Source organism: Varanus komodoensis, unplaced genomic scaffold (assembly GCF_004798865.1).
Source record: "Varanus komodoensis strain SLA01 unplaced genomic scaffold, ASM479886v1 scaffold51, whole genome shotgun sequence".
NCBI lineage: Eukaryota > Metazoa > Chordata > Lepidosauria > Squamata > Varanidae > Varanus > Varanus komodoensis.
Window position 1 is genome coordinate 1,820,515 of NW_025336100.1, and position 13,024 is coordinate 1,833,538.

At 40.9% G+C, this 13,024-nt stretch overlaps 1 protein-coding gene across 4 annotated transcripts in view; it reads left to right on the forward strand.

The window, feature by feature from the left end:
• The window catches only part of USO1 (USO1 vesicle transport factor), a 79,142-nt gene that overhangs the window by 57,195 nt on the left and 8,923 nt on the right, over positions 1-13,024 (forward strand). For all 4 annotated transcript variants that reach the window (XM_044447395.1, XM_044447396.1, XM_044447397.1 and 1 more), the window contains 5 exons: positions 1,931-2,052; positions 2,541-2,679; positions 6,638-6,801; positions 9,262-9,351; positions 9,853-9,942. In XM_044447395.1, coding sequence (XP_044303330.1) covers positions 1,931-2,052; positions 2,541-2,679; positions 6,638-6,801; positions 9,262-9,351; positions 9,853-9,942 — 605 coding nt within the window. The remainder of the gene's footprint in view (positions 1-1,930; positions 2,053-2,540; positions 2,680-6,637; positions 6,802-9,261; positions 9,352-9,852; positions 9,943-13,024) is intronic.

Below are 13,024 nucleotides of genomic sequence, written 5' to 3' on the forward strand. Positions count from 1 at the left end.
TGACTGGTCTGCTTCCCTGCCAGAAAAAAACACTCTGGTCCCACTGCCCTGGGGCTACAGAAGGAAGGGCTAAGAACTCATCCACTGACCAAAGGATCAAAAGACTAATTCAAGCAAGAACTCCAGCAAAGTAAGATCAGCCTGTCCCTGTAGTTCACCATTTCATTCAGTCCTTGGGAAACTTATCAGTCTTTGTCTCCCCTTCCCTAATTTGTCTTAACATTTTAGTTTGTAAGACTAATGGCAGGGCTTATTTCTTTTGCCTATTCAAATGAGCTGCTTCAGCAGACAATTCCCCTGGAAAGTAGAAAAAATGCTGTAAATAAATACATCTGCTGAAATGGATGGTTCTGATTTACAAAGCTTCTAAAATTACTAGGCATTGTACAAAAAATAAAAATAGAACAGGCATACAGGTTTACAGTACATAGGTAGAGAAAAAGACTTTTTTTTTTCTTTTCACACACTTTTGATCTGGTTTTCTCAATTGGGCAGGAAGATGGTGATCTGATGGTCAGGGGTTCTTCTTTAACCACCTTGTCATGGTCTGATCACTTCCTTTTGAGGTTTGAATTTTCAGCCCCCTTTCCCTTCTGCAGGGGTGGGGGACCTGTTACGTTGGTCTGTTCCCAGAGTTTGATGGATCCGGATATATTCCTGAGAGCTCTGGAGGATTATCTGGCTGACATGGCTGGTGCTCCTGTTGAAGCACAAGTTGCCCGGTGGAACATGGAGATGACTCAGATGGTTGACATGATCACTCCTAAGCATCCTCTCTCCCCTTGCAGAGCCTGTCCAGCACCCTGTTATGCAGCAGGACTAGAGGGTGATGAAGCAAACTGGGAGATGACAAAAGTGCAGGTGGTGGGAAACAGGATGAATCCAATCGAACATGGCTTAGAGCTCATTATTGAGCCTATTCCATGGTGATCAAGGCAGCTAAGAAAGCTTTTATACTGCCTGATCACATCCTTGGAATGCCAACTAGCAGCGCTTTTCCAGGTGGGTTTGGGTCCTTTTACCTGTGAACCCCCCAAAAGATCCTGTTGAGTGCTTGACAGCCCACTGCAACAAGTTTGCTTGGCATTTCAAGGACAAAATTGCTTGTATCCATTTCTCATGAACATATCACACCTGTCCTCCATTAGCTGCACTGGCTGCCTGTTCCTGCACCTTTAGCACCTTCTAGACTATTTATATCAATACACTAGTTCCTAATTAATTTATGTTTTATTTAATTAACTATTTTATTGTGGTTTTATTCTGTTTGTTTCTTATATTTTATTGTATTTTATTAATGCTATTTGTTGATTTTATATTGTAATGGCCACCCAGAGAGAATGATGCTAATGGGAGGCTTTTAAACAAATTTAATAAACAAGTATTTGGAGGGAAGGAAAAGGGAACAAGGGATCCTTGGATAAAACAAAATGAACATGTCTTAAGGAGGTGCTAGAATGTTAAAAACAAAGGAAGATTCTTAAACAAAAGTGAGAACACTCCAATGATACAAAGCTAAGGAAAGATATTAAGAGGCAACCCAGAAAATAAAATACAAACAAAAACAATAGTAACATAACCAAAAAACTTGAAATCTATTTTAGTGTGCTTTCCTGAAATATTGGATGGAATTAGTGAACAGTGATTTTATATTTTCATCAGCACAGTAATACAGAAACTCAGAATTATTTCAGTGTTATTGTTGCTAGAAACTAGGGATTCTAGGTATTTTCTTACTTTAGATTGCTAAATAATTGCCTATATAGGGAGCGGATATTGTTTTTCCATACTAATGACCATGTTTTCTTGTTTCTTGTCAAGATAGAAGCCATAATATTATTGACCCTTAAACTCCATAATCATTACAGGTGTTCAAAATGCTACAAAAATTGCCTTACACTGTCTAACAAAATTAAGAATTCTTTCATAGGTGTTCTAACAAAGGCAGTTTATAAGTCTACAGAAGAAGATAAAAAGGAAGAAGAAGTGAAAAAAACATTAGAACAACATGACAACATAGTGACACACTATAAAAATGTTATTAGAGTACAGGTAAGTTAAATCTTGGTAAATTCATTGCATTTATTCTAGTGAGCCCACTATATATTTAGGAAGACAGAGAGAACCAGAAGCCATGTTACATTAAGCACACTATTTAGCCATGTGGATAAGAACCTGCCACTTCCTGTAAAGAAAACTAGCCCTGGGGAAGGACTGTATGGATTGGACCATGGTACAAGGGAGAGTGTTTAGTTCTTCTCATGCACACTTTTTCCCCCTCTGCCTATAACCACTCCCCACCCAAGCTGCTTTTCATCCCTAACAGTAGCTATGTGCTGACAGTTGCAACTTTGGAGAGATGATACGTATTTGAGGAGGAAATCATCTAAGCATATTTATGGGTAAAATGTCCATAGTTCTTTAACATCTTGTTGTTTCTTTCCTAAGCAAAATAAATATATTAATAGAATGTAATATGTAATTCCATGTAAAGGAACTAATATAGGCTTGCATTAACGACATTCTATTTTATTTTAAAGGATCAAGAACTTGAAGAATTGAGGAAACAAGTAGAAACTTTAAAAGCACAGAATGAACAGTTGCAGACAGCGGTCACCCAACAAGTGGCACAAATCCAGCAGCATAAGGACCAATATAATCTCCTTAAAGTACAGCTAGGTAGTACTGCTAACAGTTTCTTCCATAATTGCTGTTGCATTCAGGTGCTGCAAATTTGCATGCTATGGAGTTTCAGATTACATTTTGCAGCTTGTTTGAAGAGACAGATGGCACGTTATTTATATATGTGTTGGTTTATAAAACCATAGAATGGTAGAATTGGAAGGGGCTGAGAAGGTCATTGGGCCCAAACCCCTGCTCTGCTCAGTGCCCATGGAATAACTCTAAGTGGTTTTATTAGGGGTATTGTGGTTGGATGGAGAAAATCCTTTGATCATTGGAGATTCAAGGTCATGTTTAGAGGGTCAAGCAGGAAAGCAAGATGGAATGGTGGGAGTAAAGCAGTTACTTAGAGGAGATAGAAAATAAACATTTGGATTGTCAAGGCTGAAGTTGTAAAGATGTAGAAGTGTCACCCTAGAGTTTTAGGAGTCTGAAAAAGGACAGAGGAGAAGGAGTGGATGGATAGGCATTGTGGAGAACAATGAAACAGAATGACTTTTAAGTGTATCTCTGAATTTCAGCTTGATGATATGCCTTACTTTATTATTTATCAAATTTCTAACCCCTGCCCCAGTAGCCATATGGTTCCCTGGGTGGGTTACAGCAACAAAATATTTAAAAAATACAAAATAGAATAAAATACAGATTAAAATACAGTATAAAACAACAATTACAAATAAAAAAACATTGAAACCAATATAGATGCATCCCAGTAATGACATTGACAGTTAAAATGCTATTTTATATTGTTAATTCGTTTTATATTTTTAATGTATTATATTTTAATTGATGTCTTGTGAGCTGCCCAGAGGCTTTGGCGAATGGGGCAGCATAGAAATTTTCTAAATTAAATAAATGAATAAATAAAACAAGTTAATAATTAAAATACTGTCAAAATAAAAAGATTTTCACCTAGCACCTAAAAGACTGTAAAGAAGGCATCAGGTGGACCTCCCTGGGGAACTTGTTCCAGAGTCAGGGTGCCACTGCATAAAAGGCAGTGTTCTTTGTGTTACCACCACTCATCCAATAAACTTGGACCAGATGGTGTGCTGAATGCTTCAGCCAGAGGAATTGCATCAACTATGGAGTCAACTCCTGATGCATCTGAGCGACTTTACCCTCAAAGTGCTGTGCAGATTCACAATGCGTCATCAACCTCTTTCACAGGGTTGGTTTGTAAGAGCCCCGAACCACTCAAAACAGCTCCGCTGGACAGCACTGAGAAGATGCAATGGAGACAGAAAAATAAGCTTTCTTTGCCCCCTCTCCACCACGACATAGGCTCAATAATGAGCTCTAAGCCATGCTCTGTTGGATTCATCACAAGTCTTTCTGCATCTGTGCTCCAGCCATTTTCCCACCTGTTTCATCAACCTCAGCTCTAGTGTATACCACAGGGCTATATGGACTCCACATAAGGAAAGAGGATGCTTGGGTGTAATAGTGTCAACTGCATGGGCCATTTCCATATTCCGCAGAGTGACCTGGGCTTCCACAGAAGCACCAGCCATATCAACCGGAAACACACCAGAGCCCTCTGGAAACTATTTGGATCCATCAGCCTGCAGGGGCAGACCATTCTAATAGGTCCCCCACCCTTGCAGGGGGCTGAAAGGCTAAACCTCAAAAGGAAGTGATTTGACCATGACAAAGGGATTGATGTTAATTCCTCCACTTCCAGATCACCCCATATCCAGTCAAGAAAATCAGGGCTAGAGTGTGAACTTTTATATGCAATGGACCAGTGACATGTTGAGACAACCCCATGGTTGTCATAGCAGCCATGAAATCCAGAGCTGTCTTGGACAAAACGTCCTCAGTGTAGATGTTGAAGTCTCCTAGAACCAACAGGTCCTCAATACTAGATCCAAGATCATTTCCATAAGCTCAGACAGGGAGTTAGCTGTATAGCTGGGTGGGCGGTACACAACAAAAATCCTAATCTGTCTCATAATCCCAGTGCAAGATATAAAAACTCAAGACCTGCTCTCAAGTGACCAGGGAGTCTTGAAAGAGGAAGAGAAATTCTATAGATGATGGTCAGACTGCCCGCCCAGGCAATGTGAGTGCTGAACAAAATACCCAGGGGAGAACAACTGAGAGAGGGCTACTCCTCCCTCTCCCTCCCTCTAGGTCTCTGTGATACAAGCCAGGTTGGCCCCCTCATCCATAATCATGGGTGAGAGAGGTTCATTCAACAGTAGTACCAGCATGCCTGGGGGCAGGTTGATAAGGCTGCCAGGGTTTGGCAGGTCTGGAGGCTGACCAGAAGAGAGAATAGCCACCAAACATTTGTTCCCCCTTCTCCTTTGCTGGTATGTCACCCTCTAAGCACCATACTTCCTCCTACCCGTGATCACCTTTATAGGGACACCCTTTTGCTCCCCGACACAATCGGTATAATAAAATGCGAGTATGATTAGATTCTATCTAATGCTGACCATTGGACTCCGGCCCAATTAAAATCTGACCCAGGACCTTCAGACAAGAGGCCCCCACCCACACCACTCTGCATTGAACAAGAAACTCCCTTTTGCAGCCGTCCAAGGACACTGCCCTAGAGGGCAGGCCTTTAAATAGACTCCAGACATCATCTGGGCCAGGAGTATTGTCCCTCTCCAACAACTGGGGCTGTGAGTGTGTGCTCAGGTCATGTTCATTTATATATCCCTTTTCTGCAATTATTACACTCAAATTCACAACAGATCATCAGTTTTGTCAGATCTGGTCTGAGTCTGCAGATCGGTTAAAAGCAGCCCAGCAAAAATTCATTGCTGGCTGTGCCTTTTCCTCTCTCAAGCATGGGACAGAAGTGTTACTCTTCTTTTGGAGAGGATGAGAGATGTTCTCAGAAAAGCCTGTATTTACTTGAAATAATAGCTAACTAACATCAGTTGCATTTCTTGGCTATAATGCCATCCTTCCATATTTTTCTCAGAAGCTAAGAAGAAATTTGTACATGCCTATCCTTACCATCTCTTTGTATTTGAACAATGTGTCTCCTGCTGCCTTTCCAGTTGTTCCTAATCATCTAACCAGATATAAATAGGAAAGGCTCTTGACATGGTAAAATATGAATTTCAAAGTCTAAACTAGATTTGCTTCTATGCTTTTGACCTCTGACTGAAAGAAACATGTGCTTACAAAGTGATGAGAGGTTCCTTTCAGTTCCTTTCACCAAAAATGTATATATCTCTGAGGAAAAACCTGTTGATTTTTAAGTATTATTCCAGGAACCTGTAAATCATCAGCTAGCATTGTAAGTCTTGGAAGGTCTTCTGAATTGGGTTTTTTTTTTTAAAAAAATAGATTTCTCAGTCCACCAAAGTATGTGTTAAATTTTACAAAATAAGAATGCATATTCAAGGTCTGGGAATATTCTTTAGTGAATATGTAGAATAGAAATTATATAACTAAATAAAAACAAATGTGTATTAATTGATCCTTGGTATGCACTCTTCCTTAAGAAGAAAGGTGCCTTAAAAATTCAGAAAAAGATCCAGCTAATCCATCATTATTAATAAGAATCTCAGTAGTCAACAGGCATCAATAGTTGACCAGTCTATCTTCAGCTAATACCTCCTCCAGTCTACGAGTACAGTGGGACTGCTGGTAAACCTCCCAATTTGGCAGACTACCGGCATCCTATACCCAGTGGGAAAAACACAGAGATGAAAATTGCCTTCACATTCCTCATACTCTGGAAAGCGACTAGATGAGCAATTTTGGTGGGGAAGCTAATGAGCTGGGCAGGGTATATTATAGCTTGATGGTGGGGGTCTGCTGCCCTCCCCAGCACAAACCCCTTCTCCAAGCTTGTTTATATGACCTTGGAGGAGCAGCCAGTACAATTCTTTCTACACAAGCTTTAAAATGAGTTTGAGGTAAGAATTGTTTTTGAAAATTATGTTCAGACCACTACAAATAAGCCATTTCCAAATCTGATTAATAGGAAAAGACAATCAGCATCTTAGTTCCCACAGTGATGTGGGTCAAATGAATGGTGTTCAGCCAGAAGAAATCAGTAAATTGCATGAAGAGATAGAAGAATGGAAACACAAGCTTGAACTATTACAGGAACAGCTGAGGGAAAAGGATACGTTGATTGAAACATTGGTGAGTAGCACAAATTGTTACTGTTCAAGTCTGATTGGAAACTTTCAGTCCATTCTTGGGTAGAATAGAACAGTCATCAGGAAAGGATTTCTTCTCTCTACCTAATCCAAAGCTGGGCTAAATGTTCTTGGTATCAGGGAAAAGGGGATGGTCCTTTCATCTTAACAAAGGGTGCCTAGTGGGAAAGACCTTGGCTCACAAGATGAATGAATTTGTTTGCTTATAAGATTCCCATTCTGTCTTAATCCCCTGCAGCAATAGTGTGCTGCATAAAATAGTATTTTATAAATACTACATAAAATTTTATGTATTTTATTTTATATTTATGTATTTTATTTTATTTTAGTATTTATTTTAGTATTTATTTTAGTATTTATTTTATTTTAGTATTTTATAAATACTACATAAAATAGTATTTTATGAAATAAAAGCAGCAGGTAAAACCATGTCAGTTTCTGGTAATACAAAGAAAAGCATGAGTACTGAAAAAGGCAGTTCTAAGTGTGTCAGGCATTTCAAAAAGCCAGGCAGCAGAGAATTGGTCAAATTTTACCTGAAATGTAAAATAAAGTAAAATAAGTGCTGTACGCATGTCTAGACCAGGAGTTCCTCAAATTGGACACCACAACTAAGAAGGACCTCAGAGCAGTTAGCACCCACCAAATAGGCAAAGTTGGGGGACATCTATACAGTTTCTGTATAGCCTGAAGTTTCTTATCCTGATTAATCTTGGAAGCTAAGCAGGATTGAGTTGACCCTGGTTTGGGTAATTTAAATGCTATGAACTGACCAGAAAGTTTGGAAATGGATGATATAGAACTGTCACCACCACCACCAAGGGATCACCAAGAGATCACAGTCTGTTCTTAACTGTTGGATCCTATGATCATGCTTAAAATGTTTTTTATTAAAAAGAGCTACTTAAATTTGTTTGCTACAATATTTTCAGTCCACTTCTGAAAACAAAATCCATAACTAAAAATGGTGGTTTGTGTACTGATGAGACTGAAATGAATTGCTGATTCAGTATGCCTAGAATATCATTGCCTGAATTGTGAGATGTTATCACTCATGGATGAATTAGTTGTAGTATTTCTGTGAATAATGTTACAGTAAAGGAAGCAATGCAGCCATTATAATATTTACAGTCTGCAATTCTGATTGCTTGTATACAGATTCCCCAAACAGTGGATCAGTATCTAAAACATTTGAATCCTTCCTCTACTATAACTTTTCACGCCTGTAGCAGGATGTGAACATCCTCTAACCACTGTTTAATTAAATGTACTTTTTAAAAGAATCAGTCTGCTATTGAGGTCCAGGGACCTCTTTAAAAACTGTTCTGTATTTCAAGATGATAATTGTTTTAAAGTGACACCAGTTTAGCAAAAAGAATAAAGATTACTGTTATTGCATTCTGAAGTTCCTCCCAGCCAGCTCATGTGGCATGGTATAGCAAGAATTGCTCCAAGCCTTCTGGAGAAACACAGAACAAACTATAATGACACAGCATGTTTGTGAAAACTGAGAACAGTGAGCCAAGGGTTCCTGCTGCATCTGATTGGGAAGAATTGGCCTCAGAGCCTGCAGTGTTCAAGCATAGCCAAGGCCCATGCACTGCTGATCATCCTTTAGCTCAGCAAATGGATGACATGGGATATGTGCCTTCCCAGAAGCTTCTGAGAGATATCACTCTAGATGAGTTTTTGAGGGCATGTGAGCATTCTTTGGGGCTGCAACAGGATCAGTTTTTCCTGCCCATGATCAGATTTGGTTTCATTTACCCATTTTGCAAGAGCAGCCACTTGCAATTGATGACAAAGGAACCATAGCTACCTCCCGGTGTCCTGCTACACAAGGAATCCGGCTAACCAGCACCCCACCCCCAGATCAGGCCTTGCTTAAACAGCAGAACAGGCCATTTGAATGGAATTTGGTCACCTTTCTAATCAACAAAGTGGATGTAGGAATGTGACGAAAGAACTTTTTTCTCCAGTTCCTCCTCTTCTGCTGCTTCTCTCCAGCCAAAGCAAAAAGGGTACTTAGGGCAAAACAAAGGCCTGCTCATATGCCAATTCATCAATAGTGAAATGGTTCAGGCTTGGTTTAAGAATGGGTTAAAATATTTCTGAAGAGCTGTTGGGGTTTACAACAATACAATTAGCCTAAAGAGTAAAACAACCATTAGTGAAATATCTGGATTCTGTCACCTGGATAAATTATGTTTTGCTTCCAGTATTCACAGCAGTGAAGTATGCAAGTACAGGAAACATACTTCTTAACACCAGGAAGTAATTTCATAATTTAACCTACAGTTAAAGCTCTTGTACTAGGACATACCTAAAGCTATTTTTTCCGATTTTTTAAATGAAATCTGAGTTGTTTCAGGAATTCTAAGACCCTTAAAAAAAGCTTGTGCTTTTTAAAAGAAAAATTTTTGTTGTTATTTGATACCTGCAGAAGCTTTTGCCACTAGCAGGAGGAACAACAGAGCAGTCTTCACAAACAAATAAACCAAGTGGTCTTGAGGCTGATAGTGAACTATGTAAGGTAAGACATTTCTGTTGCTTGTCTATGATAATTGGTCAGGAGGCTTCCTGCTTGAAACTGGAGCAAACTACATTTTTGATCAGTGGATGAGGTATTCTGAATATATTATTGTTCATAAGGTAGGGCCACATAAGTCTTGTCCCATACACCCCCCTGCCAAATGTTCAGGTCCTGTCTGTTGTACACCATGATGACAAGGTTCCTTAAGAGTTCCTATTGTGTCATGACAGGCCTTGAGTAGTACAATTCACTTTACACACATGTATATGCACAGCTCCCCCCCCCGCATATTAAACCCCATCTGGACCCTTATGTTTCGGGGCTCTGGTTCACAACATCAGCAGTCTTGGTAATAGCTGATGAAAATTATAATTTGAGCTGCATACTATTTGCATATTGATGGCAACTCCAAATGCCCAAACAATCTCTCTTTATGGTATGGCTATATTTGCAAACAATACAAATGGCTTGGCAGCTGAATTTATTTTCTTCCCCACACAGGAAGTTGAAACCTTGAGGACCCAAAACAAGTCGCAATCCACAGACATTATTAAACTACAGGCTGAAAAACAAGAGCTGCTTCAGAAACTAGTAATATTGGTTTTTGTTGTATCTTTTTGTCTGTGAATCATTTTGTTAGGCTATAAGGAAGAGTAATAATCCTCTTATCTGTTTCAGCAATCTGGTATCATCCATAGGTAGCCAAGGCCTATTCATATGTCAGTGTATTTGTGTTAAGCTATATCTGCACAGTCCATCCTCTGTTGCATTAGCTATACTTTGTCATACAAAAAATCACTGATGTGGTTGTTACATACCATCAAATTGTCTGACTTACAATGATCCTTCCAGAATGTCCTGTCTTTGGCAGCCCTGCTTGGCTCTGGCAAGCTCAAGGTGGTGGCTTCCTTCATGGAATCATTCCATCTCATTAAAAATATTAGTCTGAAAATATGCCTTGCCCGCTGTTATTCATGTTCAGTGTTCTTTGTTTCACAGAGCAACAAAAAATTAAAAGTTGCTTCCTAATAAACCATACTGCATCTATCGTTTTAAGGTTCAGTTAAGTTTTATTTTACTTCACTGATGGATTCATTCTTGTTTGACTTTCCATTTTAGAGTTAGGGTGCCCATGTGTATATATATTCTTTTGCTTCTGGAAGAATACAAAGGCTAATGGCTTAACACAATCTTCAAATGAGAATTCCAGAAAAGTTTCTTATGTTAGTTTTTAATCAGTTGTTCATTTGGGTGGCTAGTGGCTACAAATCATTTTACATATTTCCTCTTACAACTTATAATCACTTCTTGACAAGGAATTTTTCAGTAGGTAGGCCTTGCATGTAGAGACTAATTGCACAAAAGCCTGGCAGGAAAGCTGCTGTTCAGCATTGTAGCCTCATAGATCTCTTAGTCTGACACTCTTATCCTGGCATGTCAAAAGAGGGAACCCAGCAGATGTTCCATTATTGATGTATGCTGGAGATCACCATCCTTCCACTTGTTTGCCCTGTATGGGCGATGTCTAAGCAACTGTTTTCATTAACAACCCTTGAATGCTGCATTTATAGATTGTTTCCCTGTTGTCAGAAGAACACCACTTGGAGTTGTTCATGGATTAAACCATCCCAGGTAACCCAAGAGCAAGTTCTTATTTTAATCTATGATCTATTTATGATCTATTTAAATAGATTATTTAATCTATTAATTTAATTCCAAGTACTTGAATTTGAACATCAGAGAAACATCCTTTGAATAGGGCATTAAAGGGTTGTTATTACAAAGAGGAAACAGCTGTAGCACAGCATGTGTCACTGCTCAGGATTAGAGGGAAGAGTATCTTGATGCTTCTTACTTAAATTAGCTTCAATATTTGATTTGTTCCTGTATTGTTTAAATAAAATGGACACTAAGAGAAGTAGGTCAGGGTTTGAATTTCAGGTATGAATTTCAGTAATCGTTTTTCTTCTTCATGGCCTCTGTGCATCACACATATGGGTTCTGTGCCTGCACAGTGCCTTTGGCCGGAAAGATTAACAGCTAACAGTTTTTGGCGGGAACTCCGCTCCCCCTCTCCCCTAGCATTATATAAGGAGCAGAGTGTCCGCCATTTTCCAGTCTTTGCGACCGCCATTTGTTGTGCCTTGTGCCGCTTCGCTCTCGCCTAGATCATTACTTACCTTCTCGCTTGTTGAAAAATTTGTCTTTTCTTACCAAGTTAGTATTCCCTTGTTCCTGTTACTCTTAGTATTTCACTCAGTTCTTGCTTTTTCACTTACTCTCTCTTGTTCCTATAAAAAAAAACCAAAAATATTATTCTCCCGCTTTACTATCTTCTTTCTTCATTTTTCTACGATGGCGCAACAAGCGGCGTTCCGCAAGTGCGGAAAGTGCGGCTCCAAAATGCCCACCACGGACCCGCATGACCTGTGCCTCCTTTGCCTGGGGGAAGGGCACAGGACAGATAAATGCAGCCATTGTTTGGCCTTTTCCAAACAGGCGAGGAAGAATCGGGAGAACCACCTCCACAAGCTCTTGTGGGACCAGGTTCTCCTCCAATTGGACCAGCTGGTGGCTAAGCCCCCCTACAGCCCCCCGAAGGCCGCCCAACTCAGGCCGATCTGCCGCAATGCCCAGTCTCTTCCTCCATTGCTCCGCCCTCACGCCCTTCGGAAGAAGGTGCTTCCAGCATGACCGATCAGCCCGTTTCCCTTCCAAGGAAACAAAAGGAGAAACGAAAGCACAGTGATCCGGACAAACATCCTGTGCATAAGAAGGCCAAGAAAGATAAGGCGGGCAAGCCGGTTAAGAAATCGAGGAATCCCGAGCATGCAAAACATCACCACTCGGGTTCAGTGGCCTCCTCGATCCCGACTCCGGCCACGGAACCGACCCCCTCGGTCCCGACCATCCAGGCGGCTATGAGGGTTACTCCACCAGGCTCTCCGCGCTGACTGGTAGCCGAACCTCTTCAGGATCCACAGCATGGTTCCATCTCGGATGGGGAAATAAGAGATTCCCCGCCGAGACCTCGGTCGCCTACACCAATGCCGCCCGTCCCTCTGGATACCGACATCGCCATCTCTCCTCCGAGAAGCCGCAGGAGCCACTCTTCAGATGCTAGATCTGATGACTGGTACCAGTCCCGATACTCCTCCGCTCCGAGACGGGAAGAGTACCAATCTGTGGCCTATTACCCGGTTTCCAGAGGACAATCTTCACCGCCACCTCCTCGGGATTGTTTCCATTCTACACCAAGGGACGTCCCGAGGTTTCCATCTAGAGAAAGCGGCAGATCAGAGTCGCCAGGAGATTCCTCTTCCAGTGCTCCATCCCCTTACTGGATGGAATCTGATGAGTCGGAGGTTGACTCGACCTCGCCAGATGCAGCGGTTACTTCTCAAGGCCCGGGGTCACCTGAAGAACCGTATATCTCTTTCAACGAGCTAATGGGCAGACTGGTGAGGTCGCTCGACATCGAAGCCCACCAACAACCGGGGCCGAGCACTGACCGTTTTTATGATGTAGTCAGGGGCAAAAGATCTACCTCCATCACCTTACCACTCATAACGACTCTGAGACAGGCAATGACTCAACCATGGAACCTCCTGGCCCACCCACAACCGACTTCACGTAAATACGAATCCACGTATCGGGTTCGTGAGGAGGACAT